The sequence below is a fragment of the Periophthalmus magnuspinnatus genome, chromosome 15, assembly GCF_009829125.3.
Source record: "Periophthalmus magnuspinnatus isolate fPerMag1 chromosome 15, fPerMag1.2.pri, whole genome shotgun sequence".
Lineage (NCBI taxonomy): Eukaryota > Metazoa > Chordata > Actinopteri > Gobiiformes > Gobiidae > Periophthalmus > Periophthalmus magnuspinnatus.
The window spans coordinates 31218498-31245769 of NC_047140.1; the positions used below are offsets into that span (position 1 = coordinate 31218498).

Consider the following 27272-nt stretch of genomic DNA (forward strand, 5'->3'; position numbering starts at 1 on the left):
GAACACACACCTACACTGTAAAAAAACGCAGAGAGAGACAGAGCGAGACCGCGGAAAGTGAACTGCAATACAGCGCGGGAACAATGTACATGTAAAACGATATTTGTACGTGTAAAATAATATGTATATGTGTAAAAATCATATATCTGTATTTACCAGTGCACACATTTACATTTCCGCACTCAAACGTTTCATGTTGCACCTTCGTAGACGCCGTGTGATAACAGAAGAAGAGAATCTGTCAGAAACACAGGGCCATGTTTATTTGAACCCGGAGAGACGGCAAAATATAGACCGGACACACGGAAAAGTCAACAGGGAATCTCAGTTTTCCTAAAGAATCCGAACATAAGCAAAAGGAAACACATGGATAAGGATAACACGAGTGATTGTTTGAAGAGGCCACGCTGCACACACATGTGACTGTACGTGTGAAAGGGTCATGTGAAGTGCACACGGACACGCTGCGAACGGAAACACGCCAATGAAGCTCATCGAGGCCGGAGCAGGAATAAAGGCGAATTTGGATCAGAGTTGTGACCACGAGTATCATAGCAACCAAAGAGCCAATCAGGAGCGAGACTGTTGAAGGTAACGTCTGATTTGTCTGTTATTAATGTTCATATCTTGATTTACAGACACAACAGTGAAATAAAAACCCCAGGATCATGTAGAGGGTTAATACGAACATTTAAGACCAGAATGAGTCTGAAATAACAAAGAAAAGAAAACAAAAACTCAAAGTAACAAAAAATAAACAACTCTCAAAATAAAAAAATAAAAAAACTGAAAATAACAAAAAAAGGGAAAAAACTCAAACTAACAAAAAAACAAAACAAAACTTCAAAATAAATAATAATAATAATAATAATAATAAATAAATAAAAACCCTCAAAATAGCTCCAAAGGAAAAAAAAACTTAAAACATAAACTAAAAAAAACTATATATATAAAAAAAAAAACAAAAAAAAACAAAACAGGATCATGTAGAGCGGGTCAGTAAGAACATTTAAGACCAAAATGATGAGTCTGACAGCAGCGGGTACAGAGAGAGGACACAGTTTTTCAATAGAAAGTGAATTGGAGCCAGAAACGGCAGAGCAGGAAACACACGCAAAGTCAGATTTTTAATAAAGTTATTATCGAAATCATAATGTAAAATAGAATAATGCCCGAGTTAGAATAATCTCAAACACACCTGGAGTTGTGTTTTTTTGTTTCATTCTCACATGTTTAACACACAAACCCTGCAGATTTAGGCTGAGTTCCACCGTGTGATGTCATCATGTGGTGATACAGGAAGTGCTCCACTGTGTTTTTAAACTCCACACACCTTCATTTCTAGAATCATTTGGATAATAATCTCAGCCCCTGAAATTGCCGATTTATACTGAACAAAAGGTAAAAAAAAAGGAGCTGTTAATTTGAAAACTACCATTGATGACATCACAAGGTGGAACAGAGCGTTTTGAAGTTTGTAGATGTTACAGACTAATAATAACGTGTGACTCAAACATGTGTGAGTGAAACAAAACACAACTCCAGGTCTGTTTTTGAGGAGGAAACAGGATTAGAACATGGATTAAAGCTACAAGAGTCAGTTTTGCGTAATACGGGACCTTTAAAGCTACAACCCGTAACTTTATTTGACGTTTTTCTACCAGTAGGTGGCAGACGTGAGACCAGTTCCACCTCAAACACTTCCAGATGCTCTCTCAAAAACAATCCCATAATAAACATAGTTGGGTCTGCAGTCATTGGAATTATGGCCAAAGCTGTGGGTTTTTCAGCGTGACACAGATTTTTCATTCCCATGTGACCTTTGACCTTTGACCCTGTTGGTAAATGTGCGGATTACTGTCACTGAGACGTCCCTGGACACTTTTTGCCATCTCTGTCAGCTCTGGATTTAAGCCTAATCCCAAAAAAACTTTTAAAATTCCTGAACCAAAATAGGATTTAAGTCGGAGAGGTTTTGGCTGCTCTGCTTCCGTCTCAGTTTGTGGCCCACATTTGTGTCGTGTCGTGTTCCACTTGTGTCCCTCTTAAAGTGAAAACAGTCTGTTCCACCTTGCGATGTCATCATGTGGTGATACAGGAAGTGCTCCGCTGTGTTTTTAAATTCCACACACCTTCATTTCTAGAATCATTTGGATCATTTCAGACCTGGAATTGCAAATCTACTACTGAACTAAAGGTAAAAGGAGCTGTTGAAAACTGTTGAAAACTACCACTTCATGACATCACAAGGTGGAACAGAGCGTTTTTAGCTTTGACTAATAATAAAGTGTTACTCAAACATGTGTGAATGAAACAAAGCACAACTCCAGGTCTGTTTTTGAGGAGGGAACATCATTAGAACATGATTTAAACCTCACAAGAGTCCGTTTTCTGTGACATAGGACCCTTAACTCAATCTGGTGTGTCTTAGGGGGTTTCCAAATTTCGCCATGAGTTTAATTTAGGTCAACATGCATCTGCTGCAAATGTTCAGACTTATCGTATGCCAAGCTCCAGTTGACACACTCGTGCAAATCGACAGCTGATATGTGTGTGATCTGAGGCGCCTCCCTTCAACATGTTGAGGTTTGTTAGGACGTTTTTATAGGAAATAGGACAAGACAGACGTCAGAAGAGTGAACTCAGCCCCAAATCAACGCTTTTACTGACAGAGGGTTGGGTGCAGGACACTAGCTCCAGAGGGTGTGACTCTTTAGGGTACTAGCTCAAGAAGGTTTTGCTCTCGAGGGTACTAGCTCTAGAGGGTCTGACTCTTTAGGGTACTAGCTCAAGAAGGTTTTGCTCTCGAGGGTACTAGCTCCAGAGGGTCTGACTCTTTAGGGTACTAGCTCCAGAGGGTCTGACTCTTTAGGATACTAGCTCCAGAAGGTTTTAGTCTGGAGGGTACTAGCTCCAGAGGGTCTCTTTGGAGGGCACTAGGTCCAGAGGGTCTGACTCTGGAGGGCACTAGCTCCAGAGGGTCTGACTCTTTAGGGTACTAGCTCAAGAAGGTTTTACTCTCGAGGGTACTAGCTTCAGAGGGTCTGACTCTTTGGAGGGCACTAGGTCCAGAAGGTTTTTAGTCTGGAGGGCACTAGCTCCAGAGGGTCTCTTTGGAGGGCACTAGGTCCAGAGGGTCTGACTCTGGAGGGCACTAGCTCGTGCTAGCGTGGTACCATTCACTTTAGCTAAGGTGTGGCTACACAAGGAACAAGATGATTGGATGAGAGAAAACGCAGACTTAAAACAACAAAAAACAGATAAACAGTATTTCCAGGTATTGTAATTAAATGTGGAGCTGACGTCTTCTGCAAAACAGAATGTCCGAATGCAGCAGGTGTGTCGTGTTTGCTGATGAACGTCACTCCAGGAAGTTCAAACATATTACATTTCTAGGTCATAATGATTTTAATATGAGCCAAACCCACTGCACTGTATAAAGACACAATAAAACGCTGTACAGAGACGTGAAAAAAATGCAGAAAAACCTGATAATAAACCTGTTCCTGTTTTTATGCTAGCTGTAGCTTTAGCTTTAGCAGATTTACAAAATTAAAACCTGGCACAGCAGTTTGTTTCAGCTGGTGATAAAACATTTGTGAGTTTAATCTGAGGGATTTTAGTCTGTGCCTTTTCTTTGTGCTCTGTCAGTTTCAAACATGTTCTGTATTTTAGCTAAAATAGTGTGGGATTCCTGTCTTTTTCAAACCTTCAAACATTTTAAGACAAAAATTGGTTCACCCAAAGGACAAAACTCCAAACCGCAAACGAAACAATGTGTTCTACTTCATTCGGTGCAGTGAAGGGTGTGGTGAGCGTCACAGTGGAGAAACACCGTCACAAGAGCAGCTCAGGGCCACAGTCTGCTGTTCATCTCCACCTCAAAGACACTGACCGCTCATTTGAAGAGAGTGAGGGTCAGATCTGAGCCAGAGAAAAGAAATGGTTTGAGAGGAGGAGTTAAAGAAGCCATTTTTGTTTGGAAAGACAATCCTTCTTTGAACAGAAATAGACATTAGACATAATCTCTCACAGATCTACGATTCCATCCCCAGACCCAAAGCAAACAAAGAGAACAATATCAGTTTCAGCGTCGTTAGCTCCTCCTTCAGACAGATATAAGGCAGTGTCCAGCTGGAATCTGACAAGAACTGAAGAAATAATCTGACCAGAATTGAAGAAGCGGCTTGTAACTTTGTATTTTTGCTTTAGCTAAACAAACACAGTATTTCCCTTTGTCTTTACTGTTGGCGGGGATCAGACTGGTCAAAAATATGGACATTTATTGCATAAAACTGGGACAAATCCGTGGTTTTATATAGATCTGCTGGGACAGGGGACGCGGGGCTCAAAACTGGGTCTGTCCCGGGTCAATAGGAAAATGCGCCCGCTCTATTTAGCTTTAGCCTCGTCTCACAGCACCGCAAACTCGGACTTAAACGTCTTTTTGTAAACCGCTGACATGGAGCTTATAAGATACGAATTCTGTTTTATTTATTAAGAAAACTTTTTTTGTAACCCAGAGTCCGGAAACACAACTGGACCTGAGGAAACCGCACCGAACGGACCCTCGCCAAGGCCCCGAGAGAAACCAAACAGCGGAAAAGAGGTTTTATCTACGAAAGTGAACGTTTGTCACCATCGCTGTCTCGTTAGGCTCAACTTACGCCGTTCAAACACAATCAGAGATAATCGTTTTTGAGATAAGTTTGACAGGGGGCGGCACACACAAACGCACACACACACACACACACACACACACACAGACACAACAACAGCGTCTCAGTCCGGGCCTCCTTCACTCAGCTCCTCCTTGGGTCTGCTTCTGAACCACAGAGGGCTTTTTATAGACCGTGGCGAGAGCGTCTGGGCGTGCACGGAGGAGTAGAACTGGACCAGTGGTGCCGTAAACAGCGAGGCGGAGCGGCTAGACTCGAAACCACAAAAACAACTGCGAGCGTCACTTTCCACTCTTTCAGAAAAGCTCTTCACTCGGTCGGTTTTGTGATTGTGTTGATCTGCTCCGTACGCGGTGAGGCATGGGCCATTCCATCAAACACGTGACCGGCTCAATGATTTCTCGCTCCCTTAGGCACACGCTCGCTTTTTGCCCTCGTCCGTGTCGTTCTCTGTGACCTTCTGTGTGGCCGACCTGCAAAAGATAAAAAAAAAAACACCTCACAATAACATGTTCTTCAAAGAAATTACAATATTTCACTGATTTTAAACATAGAAGAGATTATTTAACAAGAAGAGGAAGCTACGCTGTGTTTTAATGCTGCTCGTCTCTCGTTTGACGGGCCATGACACGCGAGATCATTATGAAACAAACTGAAACGGTAAATAAACAAACTCTTAAACAAAAAAACAACAAAACAAAAACACCATCACTGTGTTATTTTAAAGAAACACAACACATTTAGCTGTGACACGCCTGGATCCTTGTGTTGGAATTTGCACGTTTTAAATGGTAATATTGATCTAAAACACGTGTCAAAGTCAAGTGTAACCGGTTCATATATATGTTTGTATAATTAATGTATAACTAATGTATAATTCATGTATAATTACACAAAATGTTGCTTTTGTTGGTCACAGTTTAGTCCATACCTGGTGTTTTGATTTTATGTGCAGCTTTGTTCCTCCAGCCACTTCTTCTGTGTTTTTCTTTCTTCTTCGTGTGTCTTTTGTCTCGCTCTTAGTATAAATTCGTGGGTTTGACTCCCGCCTCGTCCCTTTGAGAGGTCAGAGGTCAGTCATTTATTGTGATCCCTGTGTTAAAGTGTCCTCTTTTAATTATCTTTACTTCTGTTTACATCTGTGATTATATTGTATTTGTATTTACGTTAATATTAAACTCCTGTGTTGTTTTGTTGTTGTTGTTTGTTTGTTTGTGCGAGGAGATGTTGATATTGTCTGTTGTCTTCTGTCTTATAGTGTGGGCTGGACCATTGTGTAGCGGCTCATGTTGATAAAGTTTTATAATTTTTACGGAACAGATTAAAAACTGACTCCAAATTTGACACGTATGATGGTCTTAAAATGTCATTTATCAGGAGATACGCAGCCACAAAGTTGAATAAGTAATAAATACAGAAACAGTTCATTAACAAGTTTAAATATTTACGTTTATTTTACAGCTTTGACGGCGGCCATTTTGGTGATGTGGCCCTCCGTGAAAATGTGTTTGACAGCCCTGATCTAAAACAATTTAATAAAAAAACAAGAAAACTGGTGTCCAATGTGAGCCGACGTCACCGCGAAACGTCATCACAACAAAACGCCGCATGCTATCGGCGCCCCCTATGGACAGATGCACATCGCACTAGAGCAGCACGTTTTTTTTTTTTCATTTGTACCAAAATGACGACGCGACGCTGCCGAATCCTGCGAGTATCAGCGATTAAGAAAATAAAACTGGAGAAGGAAGAGCGGACGTCACAGTGGGTGTGTCACAGTGGGCGTGGCCAGGTGGAGGTTAAAGGGGGGGTAGATTAACAAAATGGCGTCTTGAAAATAGTGGATTAAAGATTAAACTCAAACATGAATCAGTCCAAATAAAACTTCAGACGCTCAACGAGAAGAAACGACCAGAACATGAAGAAACATCTGAAAAGTCTTTTTTTTTTTTTGCCTTTAGCTCTGATTTCACATCTTTTCACGCTGGTTATTTTACTCCACGTTGGCAGAGTTTCTGTGGTAAATGCAAAAAAAACGTTTCACAACTAAACCCCTCCTTCCTCCGCGCGTGAGCTCTTTAAAAACAGGAACTCAGGCTTTAGTGGAAAATCTACAAAGAAACGTAATGAGATGATCCGAAGGCGAAACATCCGAGCTTCTAACCGAACTTTGCGCATGGCATTGCCCCTGTCTCCTCCTCCTCCTCCTCCTCCTCCTCCTCCTCTATTCTCCTGCTCTGTCAGTCTGACTCAGTGCAGATTCACACTCAAAACAAAGCCTCGCTCGTCAGGTAAGACCCTCACTCTCCCGCGCGTCCTTTACGCACCGAACCAGACTTATATTTAAACGACTTGACCGTCTGACTTAATGTTTTTGTGTCTTAGTCCTGCCCACAGACGCAGAGCAGAGCTTAAAGGCGCCTTTTTCATGCCGTAGTGTGCGTAGATTCTACCAGATCACATGAATTAACTGTGTTTTGATCCAAACAGCCTGTGTGGTTTCTTTAGTCCTTTGGCGAAGTGTTGCGTTCAGGATCCGGATCGCGTTTCTTCTCGTGTTCCCCACGTTTACCGCGCGTTTCGCTTTGTCCCCAGGTCCACATGTTCCAAACACAGACCTGATCGTAACATGGCACCGCGGATGGCACGTTTCGTTTCGTGAAGTAGAGCAGAGGTGGCACTTTTACGCGTCTTTCGAACTTTTACGCACAAAAGCACAGCGCGTGTCCTGATGCTTCGGGACCAAACGCAGAGTCCTGTCAGTGTCTGTGGTTTGTGTTTTACGTTCTGTCCCGAGTCAAACTGAAGAAAGACGCGGTGGATTATGGAGAACATGATGTGTGAGCACGTGTGAAGCATGTGGCGTGAAGCTTCATTCAACCTGATGAGTCAAAGGGAAGTGTCTTGAGTCTAATCGTTCATTATTTTACGCGCCAAATGACGGGGGATCCTTTTGAATTTACGCGCGGGTTTGAGCCTGATTGAAGATTCATGAAGAAAAAAACACAACGACGCGCACAGAGGCAGAGATTCGAGCGCAGAAAGTGGCGTTTTTGACGTCGTAATAACGGTTTAGTTACATTCTGTGTCATTTTAAAGGGCAAACTCGCTCCCACTCTCTGTCTCGAGGCAAAGCAAGTTTATTTGTGTAGCTCCATTCGTACATAAAGTATTTCAAAGTGTTTTACAGAATAAGAAAGACGTTAAAATCACAATACAGCAAATTAAAACATAAATAATCACCATAAAATTAACATTAAAGGAGGAAAGTGCTGGTTCAGTCCTGGTTTAGACCCGGTTTTGTCCTGGTTCAGTCTTGTTTTTGTCCTAGTTTAATTCTGGTTTAATCTCATTTTAGTCCTGGTTTAGACCTGGTTTAGACCTGGTTTAGTCCTGGTTCAGTCCTGGTTTAGTCCTGGTTTAGTCTTGTTTTAGTCCTGGTTTAGTCTTGTTTTAGTCCTGGTTTAGTCCTGGTTTAGTCCTGGTTCAGTCCTGGTTTAGTCCTGGTTTAGTCCTGGTTAAGTCTTGTTTTAGACCTGGTTTAGTCCTGGTTTATTCTTAGTTTAGTCTTAGTTTAGTCCTGCTTTAGTCCTGGTTTAGTCCTGGTTTAGTCCTGGTTTAGTCCTGTTTAGTCTTGTTTTAGTCCTGGTTTAGTCCAGGTTTAGTCCTGGTTCAGTCCTGGTTTAGTCCTGATTTAGTCCTGGTTTAGTCCTGGTTTAGTCCTGGTTTAGTCCTGTTTAGTCTTGTTTTAGTCCTGGTTTAGTCCAGGTTTAGTCCTGGTTCAGTCCTGGTTTAGTCCTGATTTAGTCCTGGTTTAGTCCTGGTTTAGTCCTGGTTTAGTCCTGTTTAGTCTTGTTTTAGTCCTGGTTTAGTCCAGGTTTAGTCCTGGTTCAGTCCTGGTTTAGTCCTGATTTAGTCCTGGTTTAGTCCTGATTTAGTCCTGGTTTAGTCCTGGTTTATTCTTAGTTTAGTCTTAGTTTAGTCCCGGTTTAGTCCCGGTTTAGTCCAGGTTTAGTCCTGGTTCAGTCCTGGTTTAGTCCTGATTTAGTCCTGGTTTAGTCCTGATTTAGTCCTGGTTTAGTCCTGGTTTAGTCCTGATTTAGTCCTGGTTTAGTCCTGATTTAGTCCTCCTCATGTGAGATGGTTCATGTGGCTCATGTGGCTCAGATGTTCTTTGGTGCTGGTCCATGGTACTTCCTGGTTCTAGTCCTGACCCGAGCTGCAGTGTTCTGGATGTTCTGGATGTTCTGGATGTTCTGTTCTGTCTTAAGTCTCATTTGGAGAGTCCAGTGATCAGGACGTTACAGTCGTCTGATCTACTGGACACAAATGCAGGATAAGTCTGAGTCTGAGTTTGGACAGTTAACATTTGATTTTTGACATGTTTTTGTAGATGGTAAAAAGCTGCAGATGTTACTGACTTAACGTGACTCTTAAAAGTTCCCGTCGGGGGAGCACATGGGGTCGGTTGGTGTAAAATCTCGTGTTTATGAGCCGTTTCCTCGTGTTCTTTGTGGCCTCATTAAAGGGTACTTGATATTTCTTGCGTTTACGTGACGTGACTCCCGGCTGTTGGTGACTGTTTGACCCAGAGTGTGAAGACGAGCAGAATGAAAGCTTTGTGTCAGGACGGACAGCTGATGCACCGGCCCCATGAGCACGTGCACGTCCGCCGCAGAGCCTCCGGTCACGGTTAATCCACACCTGTTTGAGGCCCCAGAATGTAACTTTAATGTACGACATGTGTTTTTATGTTTCAGTACATTTATAAACATGCAGAGGTGGAAGAAGAAGTATGCCGTTCTGTTACTTAAGTAAAAGTACAAATACCGGAGCAAAAAAATACAATCAGTAAAGTCAATATGTTGGTTTTTTTGCACCGTGTTGCCATGGCGATGCCCCAGAGTGCCCATCTCATCCTAATGGGAGCGATCACAAAATTTCCCATTCATGAGAAAAATATTAGTTTCATGGAATAATGTGAAATTTGGCACAAAGAGTCTTCATGTCATCCCGATCAAAAAAGTCAATGGGTCCCGTGTCATGTCTTTCACCGGGTTGCCATGGCGACGCACAAAAGAGCCCATGTTATCCTAATGGGAATATTTACTCATTTTTGTACATTTCAAAGTCTTAAAACAACTCATTGCCTTCATTGAAGAATGTGAAATTTGGCACAGTGACTCTTCAGGTCGTCCTCGTCAAAAAAGTCCCAGGGGCCAACTTTGTATTTAGCATGGTGTTGCCATGGCGATGCTTCAAAACCCCATGTTATAGCTTTTTGTGTATCAGCGTTTCCAATGTGTGCAGACTTTGATTAGCGACAAAGTGCAGCCCAAAGCCACAATAAAACAAACAAGCGACGTGTTAGCGCCACCCTCAGGGAGCGCCGGGTCAGCTGAGCGCGAAGCACGGCCCACGGGAGCCGTTCAATGCTGCTTGCAGATTTAATTAATTATATTTTTGATCATGACATTAGGTTTAATCATTAAGCGTGTGCGTCTGGAGGCTTGAAGGAAACAGAGGAGGAGACGGAGGAGGAGGAGACAGAGGAGGTGGAGACAGAGGAGGAGGAGGAGGAGACAGAGGAGGTGGAGACAGAGGAGGAGGAGGAGACAGAGGAGGAGGGGGAGACAGAGGAGGTGGAGACAGAGGAGGAGGTGGAGACAGAGGAGGAGGGGGAGGCTTTATTGTGTGGTTAAGTGGCAGTAAACAGATTTGGGGGGTGGGGTCAGTGAGGGCACAATAGCCCCCTGACCCCTCTGTTTATATGGACGAGTTCTCACGGCAGGACGCTCCCTCAGGACGCTCCCTCTGGACACTCCCTCTGGACACTCCCTCGGGACGCTCCCTCGGGACGCTCCCTCTGGACGCTCCCTCTGGACGCTCCCACAGGACGCTCCCACAGGACGCTCCCTCGGGACGCTCCCTCTGGACGCTCCCACAGGACCCTCCCTCGGGACGCTCCCTCTGGACGCTCCCTCAGGACGTACCTTGATTGAGGCTCATTAAAGTCACACAAAAGACCCCGTCCCTTGTCTGAGTTCTGTTCCTGCTCTGATTTGGAGCATCCTCCTCAGACCCTGGACCTTCGCTGTGGAACAATGGGCTTCATTGATTGAATCTTCTAAACGGGTAAATACAGAACAAAATGTGCCCCTGAGGTTCAGACGTTACATAAAACTGTTTGTTCAAACGCTCTACAGGTCACCACGAGGTCAAGTGTCGAAAATCACATCCAAAAACATTCACAGAACAGAAATGAACCTTTAATCAACAGCTTTAGAACAATGGTGGAACATAAAGTACACGTAGTAAAGTACTGCACTCGAGTATAATGTTTAAGTATCTGTGCTTTACTTAAGTACATTCTACAGTGGTACTTTTTACTTTTACTTGAGTACATTTGAGAGCAGTATCTGTACTTTCTACTGCACTACATTTTGGAACAGGACTGAAAAGTAAAAAGTACTTTTCATACGATGTGAGGGAGTATTTTTACTGTGTTCGTAGAAACATCCTGAATAAAGTTTTTGAGTTCAAGCTTCAACTTTGAGCAAAAATATAAAACACAACATTCATGAGAAAAACAAAGAAACTGCTGCTCTATTTTTTTTATTACACTTGAACAAATGAACAGCACTGAGATACTTTTACTTTTTACTCTTAAAGTACATTTTTAGACTTAAGTACTTACTTACTGATACTTTTACTTTTACTCAAGTAACTTTTCAACTTTGCATCTGTACTTTTACTTAAGTAACAACGGAGTACTTCATCCACCGCTGCTTTATAATGATATGAGCTGTATCTACTACTACTACTGTTACTACTACTACTACTACTGTTATTACAACTACTACTACTACTACTACTACTACTACTGTTACTACTACTACATACACCATGGACCACTGTGAACCTACTGCAGGCTGAGGATTACACACATATAACACACACATGGAACACAAAGTACAACATTTATTACAACAGTCATGTAGTAGAAGTAGTAGTAACAGCAGCATTATTAGCAGTAGTAGTAGTAGCAGTAGTAGTAGTAAAAGTACTAGTAGTAGTAGTAGACGACTGAGGGATTACACAGATATAACACACATTGGAATAGAACACAAAGTACTGCATTTAATGTGGAAAATCACAGTACAGTGAGTGGAGGTGGAATCGGTATCGAGTATCGAGTCTTTTACTTTTAGTATCGTGACAACAGGCCACTCGAGTGTAATGGAAACTACTTTCACTGTGTTCTTGGCGTGAATATAGTCTGAGGAGTTTTTGTGTGTGCGTGTTGTGTTGTGTGTATGTTGTATTTTATGTGTGTTGTGTGTATGTTGTATTTTATGTGTGTTGTGTGTATGTTGTATTTTATGTGTGTTGTGTGTATGTTGTATTTTATGTGTGTTGTGTGTATGTTGTATTTTATGTGTGTTGTGTGTATGTTGTATTTTATGTGTGTTGTGTGTATGTTGTATTTTATGTGTGTTGTGTGTATGTTGTATTTTATGTGTGTTGTGTGTATGTTGTATTTTATGTGTGTTGTGTTGTGTGTATGTTGTTTTGTGTGCGTGTGTTGTTTCTTGCTGTGACTTTGTTTAATCAAACTGTGATATAAACTGTATCTGTTGTTCTCAGTCTGGTCACGTTGTGTTGCTAAATGCTAACATAAATGCTAACATACATGCTAACATAAATGCTAACATACATGCTAACATAAATGCTAACAGCTCTGTAGGTAAACACACACACACACACAGGCAGGATTTTCAGGAGCCTGAGATCAGTCCAAGTGAAATGTGCGAGGAGCAAACTGTTGGCTGATGTTTGTGCGTTTGTGTGCCAGAAACTCCTTTAGATTCAAGGCTAACACAGACACAGCAGTGCCTCCAGTTAGAGACAGTTGTGCAGTTTTAGCGACTCAGACCCGCTCAGGCTCTGGGGTCGTTTTCAGTCGAGTGTGAAATTGAAAACTCGACTGTGAAGTGACATAAAGATTGAAATATCACTGTACGACATAAGTGCACACACAGACGCACACATATACACACAGACGCACACATGCACACACACACATACACCCCGACGCACACATATACACACGGACGCACACATGCACACACATACACACACATATACACACACATATACACCCCGACGCACACATATACACACATGCACACACATATACACACAGACGCACACATGCACACACATACACACACACCCCTACACACGGACGCACACATGCACACACACACATGGACGCACACATATACACACTGACGGACACATGCACACACATACACACACACCCCCACACACACACATGCACACACATATACACACATACACACACATATACACACGGACGCACAAATATACACACATGCACACACATATACACACAGACGCACACATGCACACACACATACAGACATATACACACGGACGCACACATATACACACATGCACACACATATACACACAGACGCACACATGCACACACATATACACACAGACGCACACATGCACACACATATACACACGGACACACAAATATACACATATACACACATGGACGCACATACACACACATACACATGCACCCCAATGCGCACACACAGATATGGACGCACACACACACATGCCCTTACAAACACACTCACACACACACACACACACACAGGTCCATGTGACAGTCAGAGGACACTGTACAGATTCTCAGTGTTTTCTTCCTGTTCACTTTTCCTCTCAGTTTAATTCTAACTCATTTATCTCTGCACATTCCAGAGTCATTTCCGAGTTTAATTCCAGCTTTGGGACTTTACTGAATCGGACTTATTCTCATGGATCTCATCACACGCTCTGCCTCCCAAGACTTTACAAGAATTATGTCAGGAATTAAAAATGCACTCAGAAGAATAACTGTAAACAGCCCCCTGGCCCCGTCTCGCGCTCCAGTACATCTGGGGTTCGTTCGGTGCCGGCTCTTGGCTCTCGGCTCTCGGCTCTCGGCTCAGACTCTCGGTTCCCGGAGTTTAAACGCATTAACGAGCCAATAAATACACGGCACTGATTCATTTCACCGCAGCACAGGTGCTCACACGTCAAGAACGCGCCGCACCAAACAGCGCCCACGTTTAAAACAACCGTAGACTGTGGAAACTGGGGGCGGGCGGAGTTTCTGACACACGATTGGTCTAAAATGTGCCAAAGGGGCGGGGCCAGGACGTATTTATGTTTATTTGTAACATGCACCAAAGCGTGAATATGCAAGACCCATTGTACAGATTGTTTTCCATTTGCATAAATTAAATCTGTAAATCAGCTGCCAACCTCTGAGCTAGCTGTAGCCGCGCGTTCCTGCGTTGACTGCTAGCTAGCGTAGTTGGCGCGGCTCGTAGCAAAGTGACGGCTGATATTGTTCTCTTTGAAAACAGTGACAGTTTCTTGGCGTATTAGGCACACAACCTTTGATCTGACTTTATAAATATTTTGTTGTCCGCTCCGTATTAAACACTCGGCGCTCACTGTCCATTTTTCTTTTTTTTTTTGATTAGCTCATTTTTGCAAACGAGAATAAGAGAATAATACACGTGAACGTAGCTGAATGTAGCTGAAATGCGCCATCTTTTGGGGAAACGTTGGCAGTAAGTTGAACAAGGTTTACTCTTACTATTTTAATATAATTTTGTCATGTTCGCCGGCCGGATTAATAAGCCCAACGGACCGTGTGTGGCCCCGGGGCCGTAGCTTGCCCATGTCTGGTGTATATAAATGGACATAGCTAACCTGCTAGCCGCTGTAAATACAAAGTGATCATGTGTGCGCTTCTGGCTCCATTTTTTTCTTCATTTTTTGAGTTATTTTGAGTTTGTTTGTTTGTTTTTGTTTGTAGTTTTTTTATGATTATTTTTTATTTTGAGTTTTGTTTTGTTTTTTCTGTCTCCTCTCTCTGTCTCTGCTGCTGTCAGACTCATCATTTTGGTCTTAAATGTTTATATTAACCCAATACATGATCCTGGGTTCATTTGTTATTTTGAGTTATTTTGAGTTTTTGTTGTTGTTTTTTTTAGTTATTTTAAGTTTTTTAAGTTGATTTATTTTATCTTTTGTTATTTTGAGTTATTTTTTTCATTATTATTATTTTTTTTAAGTTATTTTGAGTTTTGTTTTGATTTATTTATTTATTTTTTGTAGTTATTTTAAGTTTTATCTTTTGTTATTGTTGTATCTTTTGTTATTTTGAGTTATTTTTTCATTTCTGTTTTTTTTTAAAGTTATTTTTAGTTTTTGGGGAGTTTTTTTTTGTCTATTTATTTATTTATTTATTTTTTCAAACCTGCTCTACATGACTATGGTGCTTCTTTGCGATTGTCTCCGCTTCTTCACACCGTCCGTGCGTTTCACATGTGTCCAAACCACCGTCACGCTCCAGCTGAAGTCCAGATACTCGTGTGCGTCTGAGTGGACACACAGCTCTGTCCCTCTGTAGCTGCTTTAGCTTTAGCGCGTTAGCTTTAGTGCCCGAGTGCCCTGAGAGCTGCCAGCTGGCTCCGTGTTTTATTTACAGTCACTTCACACCAGTTTGGAGCGAGAACAGAGCTGCGTCACATCTGCCCCTTAAATGAGTCACGTTTATGACCTGGACAGGACCGCGTGGGCAGGTTTTACTATTTTGAGTCAGGATTTAAGTCGAGACTAAAAGAAAAACACACAAAACGCACAAAACACACAGTACATTCTTTTTCCAGATCAAGGTTTAGTTTGTTTTGCTCACTAGCGCCTCACAGTGGTCACGTGACGCTGCTGTGGCGTGTCCAATCAGCTGATTTAAACACGTTTTGGCGCTGTCTTTTTACTGGTGAAGGCAGGACGACGGCGCCATCTGCAGTCCGACTTCTTCAGGACAGTATCGCAGGTGTGTGAGAGTAAAAAAAGCCCCTCGTCCCGGTTTAAAGTCGCACCTGTCGCCCGTGAAGTATCAGCTTTATTTTTTACATTATTCTCTATATTTTTGCTGTAAAACCCCTCACCACACACTTTATACACTTTTCTCACACAGGCGTTAACATTTTCTCACATTTCTCTGTCGTTTAAACTCTCTCAAAGTTCAAACCTTCGTAGATTTTTAAAATAAGCGCAGTATTATCGAACAAAACCAAATATTATACTGTACTGTAAATAAAAATGACGAGGTTGGACACATAAGAAATGATTAATAGTGACTCAGGCGTATTTCATAGTTGCTCTGACCGCGCCTCTTCCTCTGACCGCGCCTCTTCCTCTGACTGCTCCTCTTCCTCTGACCGCTCCTCTTCCTCTGACCCCGCCTCTTCCTCTGACCCCGCCTCTTCGTCCGGGCGTCGCTTCGCTGTAGTGTCTTTTTACGAGTGAAGAACATAGTTACGTCACCGTGCAGAAAAAACCCTTTCGACTCCGAAGCGTTTCCCTTTTTGGCGTTAAATAAATGTTCTTGATACTGCGTGAAAAGTTCCCGTCGATGGCCCGGGCTCCACATCGTCCTGCTCCTCGCCGTCATGAACGTCAAAAGTTTCATGAAGCGTTTTAACTTTTGTGCAGATGATGTTGGTCCCAGAGTAAAAGTCTTTTTTCCTGCAGTTATTTTATAGTATCCCAGGTGTGTGACAGAACAAAAGCCCCCTCGTCCCGGTTTAAAGCAGGTTTTCCTCTCACACCTGTCGTCCCGCCTCCACCGGTAGAAAGACAGACACGTCACAGCATCACGTGACCACTGAGAGGCGCTAGTGAGCAAAACAAACTGTCAAGGATGAAAACAAACTAAATCTTTACCCTAAAACACATTATTTAAACTCGTGTGTGTGTGTACTGTTTATTTTCCCGCGGCGCTGCCTTTCACACACTTTTCTCTCCGTTTAAATCATGACTTGGAGTTTTTTTTCACCCAAATCAGCAAAAACACGGAGTTCTAAAGAAGTGAAACCTGCTCACACAGTAAAACAAACTTTACCTTGGGCTGGAGAAAGAATCTGTTAAATAAATGAACTGAAGCCCAGATGAACCTCACTGGACTAAGTTTACATAATGCTTCATTTGCATGCTAGTTGGAGCCAGTTTGGAGTGGTTTGTTTGTGATTCGTGGCTCTGCTCCTGTAAAAGGTTTGTCCAGTTTGTTTCATTCTCGTTTTCTTTGTCAAGACTTTAGTTAAATTTCTGTGTATTTTTTCTTATTTTGCTCTTTACAGTTTTGTCGTTCTCTTCTTCTTCTTCTTCATAGTGTCTGTCAATCATCCCATTAGCTTAGCATTAGCGGCGTTAGCATACAGACGTGCTACATAATGTTGCTCTGTGGTTCTGTTCTCTCCGTCCTCTCTCTTTTCTCTCTCACTCCGTCCTCACTCTTCCCTCTGTTCTGTTTCCATCTCTGTTCTCTCACTGTCCTCTGTTCTCTTTCTCCTCTCTTCTCTCTGTTTTCTCTTCTCTACTCGATCTTTCCTCTCTTAACGTCTCTGTTCTCTTTCATCTCTCATCTCTCCATCTGTTCTCTCTCCTCTTTCCTCTCTCTTCTCTTGTCTCTCTGTTCTCTCTCTCTTCTCTCTCCTCTTTCATCTCTCTTCTCTTGTCTCTCCGTTCTCTCTCCTCTCTTTCTATCTCTGTTCTCTCTATTCTCTCTCCTCTGTCTCTCCTCTCTTTCCATCTCCCTTCCCTCTCTTGTCCCATTCCCTCTTCTATCTCCTCTCTCTTTCCATCTCTGTTCTCTCTCTCCTCTCCGTTCTCTCTCCTCTCTCTCTCTCTTCCCTCTCTTCTCCTCTTTTTCCATGTCTGTTCTCTCTTCTCTTTCTCTCCTCTTTTTCCATCTCTGTTCTCTCTCTTCTCTTTCTCTCCTCTGTCTCTTCTCTTTCTCTCCTCTGTCTCTCCTCTCTTCTCTTTCTCTCCTCTTTTTCCATCTCTGTTCTCTCTCTTCTCTTTCTCTCCTCTGTCTCTCTTCTCTTCTCTTTCTCTCCTCTTTTTCCATCTCTGTCAGCTTTAAACTCGATTGTTTTTTTGCTCTTGTGGCTGACCTCTGAGGTGCACATCTCCTCTCTCTCTCCTCTCTTCTGTCTCTCTCCTCTCTTCTCTCTGTTCTCTCGACTGTTTTTGCTCTTGTGGCTGACCTCTGAGCTGCACATCTCCTCTCTTCTGTCTCTCTCCTCTCTTCTCTCTGTTCTCTTGACTCTTTTTGCTCTTGTGGCTGACCTCTGAGCTGCACATCTCCTCTCTTCTGTCTCTCTCCTCTCTTCTCTCCGTTCTCTCGACTGTTTTTGCTCTTGTGGCTGACCTCTGAGCTGCACATGTTTCACACTGGTGTTTTTAAAATCTCTGTTTTTGTCTGAATTTATTCACATTTATTTTAGTCCAGGATCAACAGTAAAAACCAAAAGTAAAACCCGTGGACTGGACAGAGTTTTGTGAGACTTCGTCCTCCTCGTCCTGGATCCACTTTAAGACTCGTTTTCTTTGGACTCGAGCCAGATCCTTTAATTTGAGGAGGAAATGTTTTGGAAAAGACACATAGTTTGGATTATAAAGTAATAAACATGTGAATTGTGTCAGAATAAGCAGCGAGGACGCACCGATACTGTACAGGAACAAAACATCGATACTGAACTGAATTTGTTGAATCGAATATCGGCTTCCGCGATATATCGATTTAGCCGATATCTCATTTTTGTCTAAACTGATTTAATTGTTGATCCTAAACGTCTCAATGGACTTAGACTTTTTCCACTTATCGCTCAGTTGATGAATGTTGCTCACTAGCGCCTCACAGTGGTCACGTGATGTCACTGCGGCGTGTGCGGTCGCCTGATTTAAACCACAGCGCCATCTGCAGTCCGACCTGTGCAGGACGATATCCCAGGTGTGGTTCATTATTGTTATCGTCACATGAAGTAGTTTCAGTATTATCGTTTATCACGATCCTCTTTTTCCATCTCTCCTCTCTCCTCTCTCCTCTCTTCTCTTTCTCTCCTCTGTCTCTCCTCTCTTCTCTTTCTCTCCTCTCTCCTCTCTTCTCTTTCTCTCCTCTCTTCTCTCTCCTCTCTTCTCTTTCTCTCCTCTCTTCTCTCCGTGTGTTTCATTCTTGTTATTGTGACATAAAGTAGTTTCAGTATTACTGTACTGTATTAGTTGATAAAGTATCATCATGACAGGCAGATACATAAGTACTATCACCTCATGTACTACGGTCACTACCACAACGACCACTTCTGCTGTCTCTGTGTCTCTCTCTGTCTCTGTCTCTCTGTCTCTCTCTCTCTCTCTCTCTGTCTCTCTCTCTCTCTGTTTGTTAATCAACCACTACCTGTTTTTACCAACTCTTTTACAAAATGTCTTCAAAAAAACATTTATATATATAAAAAAAACTGTCAGTTCTCTCTCCTCTTTCCATCTCCCTTCTCTCTGTTCACTCCCTCTTCTCAGTTCTCTCTCCTCTCTCTTTCCGTCTCTGTTCTCTCTCCCCTCTTCGCTCTCTCCTCTCTGTTCTCTCTCTTCTCTCTCCTCTGTCTCTCCTCTCTTTCTATCTCTCTTCTCTTCTCTCTGTTCGCTCCCTCTTCTCAGTTCTCTCTCTTCTCTCTCTTTCCATCTCCCTTCTCTCTCCTCTCAGTTCTCTCTCTTCTCCTCCATCATGTAGAGCGGGTCAATACGAACATTTAAGACCAAAAGTCACAGAGCGAGGGGCCACAGTTTTTCAATAGAAAGTGAATTGGACCCAGAGTCGATGGAGCTGGACCCGCGCCCTTGATCACTTCCTGTTTGGAACGCGGCGGCTAGCAGGTTAGCTCTGTCCATTTGTATATACATCCTGTGGTGACGGCGGCGTGTCCAGGCGTGTGAGGAAAAATGCGTCGTATCCAAAGGAAAAACAGGGAAAGTTTAGGGAGGGGGCTCGGAGAGGGGGGGCCGAGAGAGAGAGAGGGGCCGAGAGGGAGAGGGGCCGAGAGGGAGAGGGGCCGAGAGGGGCCGTCCCATTAGAGCCGCTCTGATGCTGCTGCTATAAACGAGATGTGCACAGTGTAGAGAGTCGTTCTATCGTCCAGCTCCTCCGAGGTCTGACCGCTCCTCTCCTCTCACGTAAGTCCACGGATCTTTGCCATGAAGTTCAAGTTATTTTTGTTACTTTCTGCGTTCAAGAATATGTTTTTCTTGAATTTGTTCAGATTTTAAAGCTGTAGACCAGACCAGACAGATGGAACAATCATTTTCGAGGGTCAATATTTATTTAAGATTTGAGATTTGGAGTTGAATTAATCACTTATTTTAGATTAAACTTACTACTAAGAGCTTGGTTCTGCTGTTTATTTATTGCAATTCATGTTTTTTAACCATTTTACATGTTTACAATAGTTTTTTTGGGGGGTAATTCTACTTTTGGGTTGCTGTGTTTGACATAAATTAGTTTAAATATTATGGATGAGCAGGGCCGTCCACAGAAATTTTGGGGGCCTGGGTCAAGAAGCCTCACAGCAGACCCCTTTTCCCCCCTTGAAGTTTTTTTAATTTTAATTTTTTCTGCACATTCTGGTGATTTAATGTAGATTATCTTTGTTTGCAATTATCACAAATATACAAAACGTCCCATGAACGATTATTGTCAACCCTTTTTATCACGATAAACGATATTATTACCAGTTAATCGTCTATATTTACTTCAGATGTATTTCGAACTTCAAAATGTGTCATTGTGCTTGAAAATAGTCATGGAGTTAATTTTTACTGACCACGAAATGGTTAATTTTGGATTTCAGATTCAGTGTTTTAATGATTTTGTGCGGGTTTTAAGAACTGAAAGTAGTTTATTAATAATGCGGAATATTGTGGGTTTTATGGGTTGAGAAAAAGCATTAAACCTTGTTCTCGAATTAGGTTTTCTGAGTTTTATCTGCTGCAGGTGTCTGTCTCTTCAGGGGGCCCATGTTTAGCTTGAAGTTGTTTTCCAAGACTTTTATCATTAACTAATCGTGTCGCCTACAACTACGTAACTATATTTAATTGATTCATTTTTATATATATGTTTTTTAACAGTTTTTTCAATTAAATATTTAGTCTAAGGCTGTACCCGTTCACAGTTTGTATTATTTATATTCACTTTTGAACATATATCATTGCATTTTACATGTAAACTATAGATTACCCCAAATATTTTCCTGTCGTCGAACTCAAACTAGATAAAAAAAGTAGTAGTAAACACAAAATACTTATAAATATTTAAGAAGTTAGCATGTTGCCAGGTAAGATAAGAAGGTGAAGGGGGGTGTGGGCGTCCTCCCTCAAAAAATTAAGCACAAATTAGGTTTAATTTCCTGCATTTTGGTGGGTTTTTAATGAGTTCTTTTCTTCTGTGACGGTGGAATCTACAGTCTGCATCGGTTTGAGATCCAATAATCCAGTAAAGCAAAGAGTGGAGAGATTTTCAAGGACAGTATTTACATTTTTCAGGACATTTGCGCTTCTTTTTCCTCATTTTCCATGCATTTATTATTTTCCACGTTTTCCAAGACGCACGTGAACTTCTTTCTTAAACAGATCAATTTGCATTTTTATTTACATTTTTTCTGTATATTTCTGAACATTTACACCCTCTTTTTTTTTGCTCAAGCCATAAAAATCCTATAAAACCTGTTAATTTTTACCTGGGTAATGAGTTCACATGGCGTTTTAATTGTAGCGTGTTAATAACTAATAGGAAGCATGTGCCAGGATGTGTATGTTGTGTAATTTGCGCAGTGACAGTGCTGTAAACATGTGGTTACTATCTGTGTACTTCAGACCTGGGGCCACTCTGATAAGACCTGAACAGAACAGAACGGAGGCTCAGCAGCAGTGGCAGCCATGACGGCCCTCAACGCACCACAAGACAAGTGCGTATCTCAAAAAAATCGACAGTTTTGTTTAATCTGGTGAAATGTAAATGATCGTTACATCTTTTGCGTTTGCTTTTCCCTGCAGGTACCACGCGGTTTGGCTCATCTTCTTCATCCTCGGCTTGGGGACGCTCCTGCCGTGGAATTTCTTCATGACAGCATCAGCCGTGAGTTCGGTCTTGTTCCACTTATGTTAATCGAGTTTAAACCTGTAAGGCGTGGCAGAAGTCGAGAGGTAATCCCCCCCCCCTGAAACGACGCGAGGATGTAGGTGGAACAAAGGTGCATCTATAGGCAGCGGTCACTCGGGTCAAAGGTCGTGCTCCTGGTTTTTTGGAGGTCAGCCCCATCGCGTTCAGATTGTTTGTTTTGGTTTCCTGCGGCTCCACCTGGTCCGGCTCAGATAGCTGACCCGAGTGCACCCGCAAATCCCTGTTCATTGTCTTTGGGCCTTAAGGGTTAACGCGCCGCTCTGTGATTGGCTGAGGACGGGGAAAGTCGACATACCTTTGAATCAGCCCCATTGTGCTCGCGTCGGCTAATCTCTGACATCCGCGGAACGTTATGTTATAATTTACACATTTTAAATCATAATATTCATCTAAAACACATGTGTCAAACTCAAGGCCCGTGGGCCAAATGCGGCCCGCCACATCATTTTATGTGGCCCACGACAAGGTCAATTAAAAGGTATAACTGTCTTAAAATATCAGGAGATGCACAGCACATTTTTTCATATCCGTGCAATATTTGTAAGTTGAATAAGTATACAAAAAGGATTAATTAACAAGATTAAAACGTAGTTGCATTTATTTGACGTCACATTTGATTACATTTATAATGTTGTAAATTATATCTGGCCCTTTAAGAGCAGCCATTTTATTGATATGGCCCTCTGTGAAAATGAGTTTGACGCCCCTGATCTGAAACGACTTAATAAAGAAACAAGTCCGCTGACGTCTGCGTGAGAAAACGGCGGCGTCCGATGTGAGGTCACAGTGGGCGTGTACGTCGCAGCGCACATCGGACTGCGCCTTCTCGAGCGGAGGATATAAATGTGTGGCGTCATCCGGATCCATATCCACTGCCCATGAGCCACGACCGTGACAGTGAAGAAACAGTCCCAAATCAGAAAAACACAGAGGCTAACAAGCTGCATGACTCTGATAGAGCGCCCCCTTGTGGTCAAACACCAGAACTAACATCAAAACATGAGGCAGTCTGGAGCCGTAAAGGCGATTATAATCATGTGCGATGATCACGATTATTTAAAAAATGCCACAAATGATTAATTATGAACCTTTTTGATCGCAGTGTTATTGTATATCGTCCCATTTCCTAGTTGGTGGTTCGAATCCCACTCTTGACATCATTGGTAAAGCGGTCAGATCCACTTATCCGAAGCTTGGCGCGCGATTCCAGCTCCCACAGATGAATGTTGTTGTTGTTGTGTCCTTGGGCAAGACACTAAACCCCCCCTCACCTCCAGTGTCTGCGTACTCTGGTGTGTGAAGTGATGAAAAACACTTTGAGCCTTGAAGATGGACGAAAACACAGTCACAGTGGGCGTGTCACAGTGGGCGTGTCACAGTGGGCGTGTCTTACTACGCAGCTGATTAACCCCGAGTTAGCTTTACTTTTTTTTTGGGAATGTCTATGAAAAAAATCAACGAGAAACTTACTTCCAAAAACCGCGGGCACTTTATACGTCTTATAATTACATTTTGAGTCTTGTAATTCTGCGTTTAGGATGTTACGTTTGTTTTTATCACTGTTCTTCTGCTTCATAATCGCTTTAACTTTGCACAGCTCGTTGGACGGTGACCTTTAAACGTCCTTCGTAAATGAACTTTGACCTCGTTCTCTTCCCAGTACTTCACCAGTCGGCTGAAGGACCCCGTGATCACCGCCTACAATCAAACTATGAACGTGACGGCGAGCACGGGCGACACGAGGAACATCCTGGAGTCAAAGTTCAACAACGTAATGACCCTGTGCGCCATGGTCCCTCTGCTCATTTTCACCTGCCTCAACTCGTTCATCCACCAAAGGTATCGACGGTTTTCTCCTGACCTTTCCCCAAAGTCATAAATGTTTCATAGAGACAGACCAGCCAACGTTAGCATGTTTTAGCGTAGCGTAGCCAACATCGTAAACCTCAGGCACAGGCTGATATTTTGTTTTGGCCGATTTGCTGCCTAAAAAACACACACATAGCCTAATTTGAACACTTACATGCAAATATTTAACTGCTCAAAACAGGACCAACCGGCTCTCTTCAAGGTTTGCAGTAAAACAGAGCTTAAAATTATGTTACTTGATGAAAAAATTCCAAATCGGCCCCAAAAATATAGGATTGGTAAAGTGTTTGTCCACTGATCCAAAGGTTGACGCTAGGGATGGGATGGTATTAAAATTTAGACAGCGATTTAACAATATTATCACAATAATTATTAAACCAAGGTGTACAGTTTTTAAATTTTTATTTGCAGGTGTCTGGCAATCACCTTTATTATTTTTCTGCTGCAAGTGAAATTAACAACGAATTTAGAACATATCTGTAGACAAATGTGTCCAGATGGCGTCGTTCTGTTAATAAACATGTCAATTATATAACTCTTTACTATAAAAAACACAACACATGAACAAACCTGAGAAAGCCCCAGAAAAAAGACATGATAAAGGACATGATAAAGGATAAAGGACATGATAAAGGATAAAGGACATGATAAAGGACATGACAAAGGATAAAGGACATGATAAAGGACATGACAAAGGATAAAGGACATGATAAATGACATGATAAAGGATAAAGGACATGATAAATGACATGATAAAGGATAAAGGACATGATAAAGGACATGACAAAGGATAAAGGACATGATAAATGACATGATAAAGGATAAAGGACATGATAAAGGACATGATAAAGGATAAAGGACATGATAAAGGACATGATAAAGGATAAAGGACATGATAAAGGATATGCTGCATCAGCCATCAGTCGTGCAAAATGCTGTGTAGCTAGTGCTAACCTAGCTATAGCAAAGTCGACACAAGCATGTACCATTATTCATAAAAATCCAAACGAACTCAAACTGCATTCAATAGTTTATTTCTCATGGCGTGTTATTTACGATGGATATTTTCGGCTCAAGTTTGTCCAACGATTCAAGATGGTTGTGTTGTAAAAAAAAAAAATGCTTGATGGTGCGATTCCAGCTCCAACAGATGAATACTGTCGTTGTGTCCTTGGGCAAGACACTTAACCCACCTCACCTCCAGTGTCTGCGTACTCTGGTGTGTGACGGGATGTAGTAAAGCGCTTTGAGCCTTGAAGATGGACAACCAAATGTCTGCCTTTTAACAATGTTCATTTTACTGCCCTCTCTGCACATAATAATTTTTAATGTGATATTTTCTCGCACTCGCTCTTTACCGTCGTCTTTGGACCAAACGTGCGTCGTGTTTGCGTTGCCAGTTTGGCCTGTAACGTGATCTTATTATGAGAAAAGTCTGGATGCCCTCGCTGTATTTGCTTTAATTAGAACAGGATTAAGTGAGGTCTGGGCTGGAACCTGGGCAGGGATCAACTCTTCCGTTTGTAAATACACCTAAGGATTGTGGGTAGGCTCCTCTCACCCGCTGATATGTACCTAACCTCACGATGGTTTAATTCACAATCAAATACGCCATTTTTTAGTGTGTCCTCAAGTGTCTGATTTCCATTTATAAACATCATTTTTCTTCCACCTGCTTGTTTTCGTGAAAATGTTTTTGTTTTGACAAAAATGTCCCGCACAAGGTCATTAAACCTGTCTTTCCCCACGGAGACAAACGGATTATGTCACCGGGCCAAGTTACAGGTCAGATTTGTGGAGAGGCGACCCCCGCTCACAGTAAGAACGCAGGTTTTGAGCGTAGCGTTTTTGAGTTATAAAAACATCCGCAAGATAGAAGTGTAAAGCCATACTGAGGAACATTTCAGGCTAAGCAATAACATCTTCGTACAGAGAAGCAGGTTGCAGACCCTCCTCCGGAAAAAAATACTGGCTGGCGGTGTTGTGCATGTATGTGTATGGCAGAATGTTCAGCAGTTACCATGGTGACACAATGTACACATTAGCAAACACTGCCAAAAAAAGTTGTAAGATCGTCAGAAAACTCAAGAAAAAATGTAAAATTGCTTTAAATAACACATTTTCAGGAGCTTGTGGTCAATCCGTACGATCAGGGTCCTGTTTAGGAGTTTGATTTTACACAAAAAAACAAAAGTGACTAACTGAAAAACTGTTGGCTAATGCTAATGCTAATGCTAACTAGCTTGTGACTGTGGTGTTATTTGAGAGGGGCTTGTTTATCAGCACAAATCACCTGTTGTAGTTCAGGCTAAGTCAGTTCTTTCTGGTCAGATTGTGTTAAAATTAAACGTTTACATTAAAATTGAAGAGTTCTCATGTAAAGTTTGTGGTGGATGTGCGCAGACGCCGCCCTGCGTTTTTGCCTCTTGACCGTTCAGAGTTGAAAAAGCTGAACTTTTGGTGTTTGACCCGCAGCGTCAACCAATCAAAGACTCCGCTCCAGTGACTAAGCGACATCTTTATCGGGAAAAAAGTATAAAGACATCAGCCACAATCTAGCAGCAACTTAATTACGCCGGGCGCACGGGCTAGCTTAAAGGCTAATCACGGACCCAGACACACCTCCGCTGAGCTGATCACCTCCGTCGATGGGTTTTAAGTAATAAAACTGGTGTGCAGCGTTCACAAAGAGACAGGGAATGTTGAGGACATCAGCTGCAAAGTGTCCATAGTGCAACTTTAAAATGGCTCCTAAAAAAACATAATATAAATCACATGTCAAACTCAAGGCCCGGGGGCCAAATGCAGCCCGCCATGTGATTTTATGTGGCCCGTGGTTAGGTAAATTTAAATGCATGACTGTCTTAAAATGTCAGTTTATCACGAGTTACGCAGTTACACAGACACATTTTTTATATCTTTGCAAATTTGAGATGAACCATTTTCCTCGGTGAAATTGAGTTTGACGCCCCTGATATAAAGAGTATTTTTGTCACAATTTCAGATGTTTTTTTGTTTTTTTTACTTTGCTCTTAAAATGATGTAATAAAAGCCTCATAATAAACAGGCCGTAACGTTCCTGCTCTTGTGTTCGTGTTGTTCGCAGGGTGCCTCAGAAATTGAGGATTCTGGGGAGTCTGTGCGTGATCTTCGTGGTTTTCCTGATCACTGCCGTCGTGGTGAAGGTCAAGATGGAGCCGCTGCCGTTTTTCACCCTCACGATGATTAAAATCGTCTGCATCAACTGTGAGTGTTTCTGTTACGATGAGTCTAAAATGAAACAGCAAATCAAACAGCAACATTTGAACACAGGCCTCCATCATAGACTGAATGAGGGTAAATAAAGCTAATCGAGGCTAGCATTTATAGCGGCTAATTTGGAGCCGAGTTCAGACCGCGTGTAACATAGCAACTAAAGAGCCAATCAGGAGTGAGGCTGTTGATAGTGACGCTCCTTCCTGCTCACATCACTGGTTAAGCATCGAGCGAGTGCTTAGCAACGCTGTCAATCAAACCTGTTGCTAACGCTAACAGGAGCGACCTCGGGGAAAGAAGGACCTGATTTGTCTGTTATTAATGTTCATATCTGGATTTACAGACACAATAGTGAAATA

The 27272-nt window shown here is 42.3% G+C and overlaps 1 protein-coding gene across 3 annotated transcripts in view; it reads left to right on the forward strand.

Annotated features, from left to right (window-relative positions):
- The window catches only part of LOC117382777 (equilibrative nucleoside transporter 1-like), a 54959-nt gene that overhangs the window by 13050 nt on the left and 14637 nt on the right, over window positions 1–27272 (forward strand). Inside the window, exons 1-5 of one of the 3 annotated variants that reach the window (XM_033980008.2) lie at window positions 6876–6970; window positions 21483–21574; window positions 21663–21744; window positions 23450–23628; window positions 26765–26904. In XM_033980008.2, the coding sequence (XP_033835899.1) occupies window positions 21546–21574; window positions 21663–21744; window positions 23450–23628; window positions 26765–26904 (430 nt within the window). In that variant the 5' untranslated portion in view covers window positions 6876–6970; window positions 21483–21545. Of the gene's footprint in view, window positions 1–6875; window positions 6971–19729; window positions 19788–21482; window positions 21575–21662; window positions 21745–23449; window positions 23629–26764; window positions 26905–27272 lie in introns of those variants that run through there. The other 2 variants (XM_055227104.1, XM_055227105.1) reach the window with 2 other exon arrangements.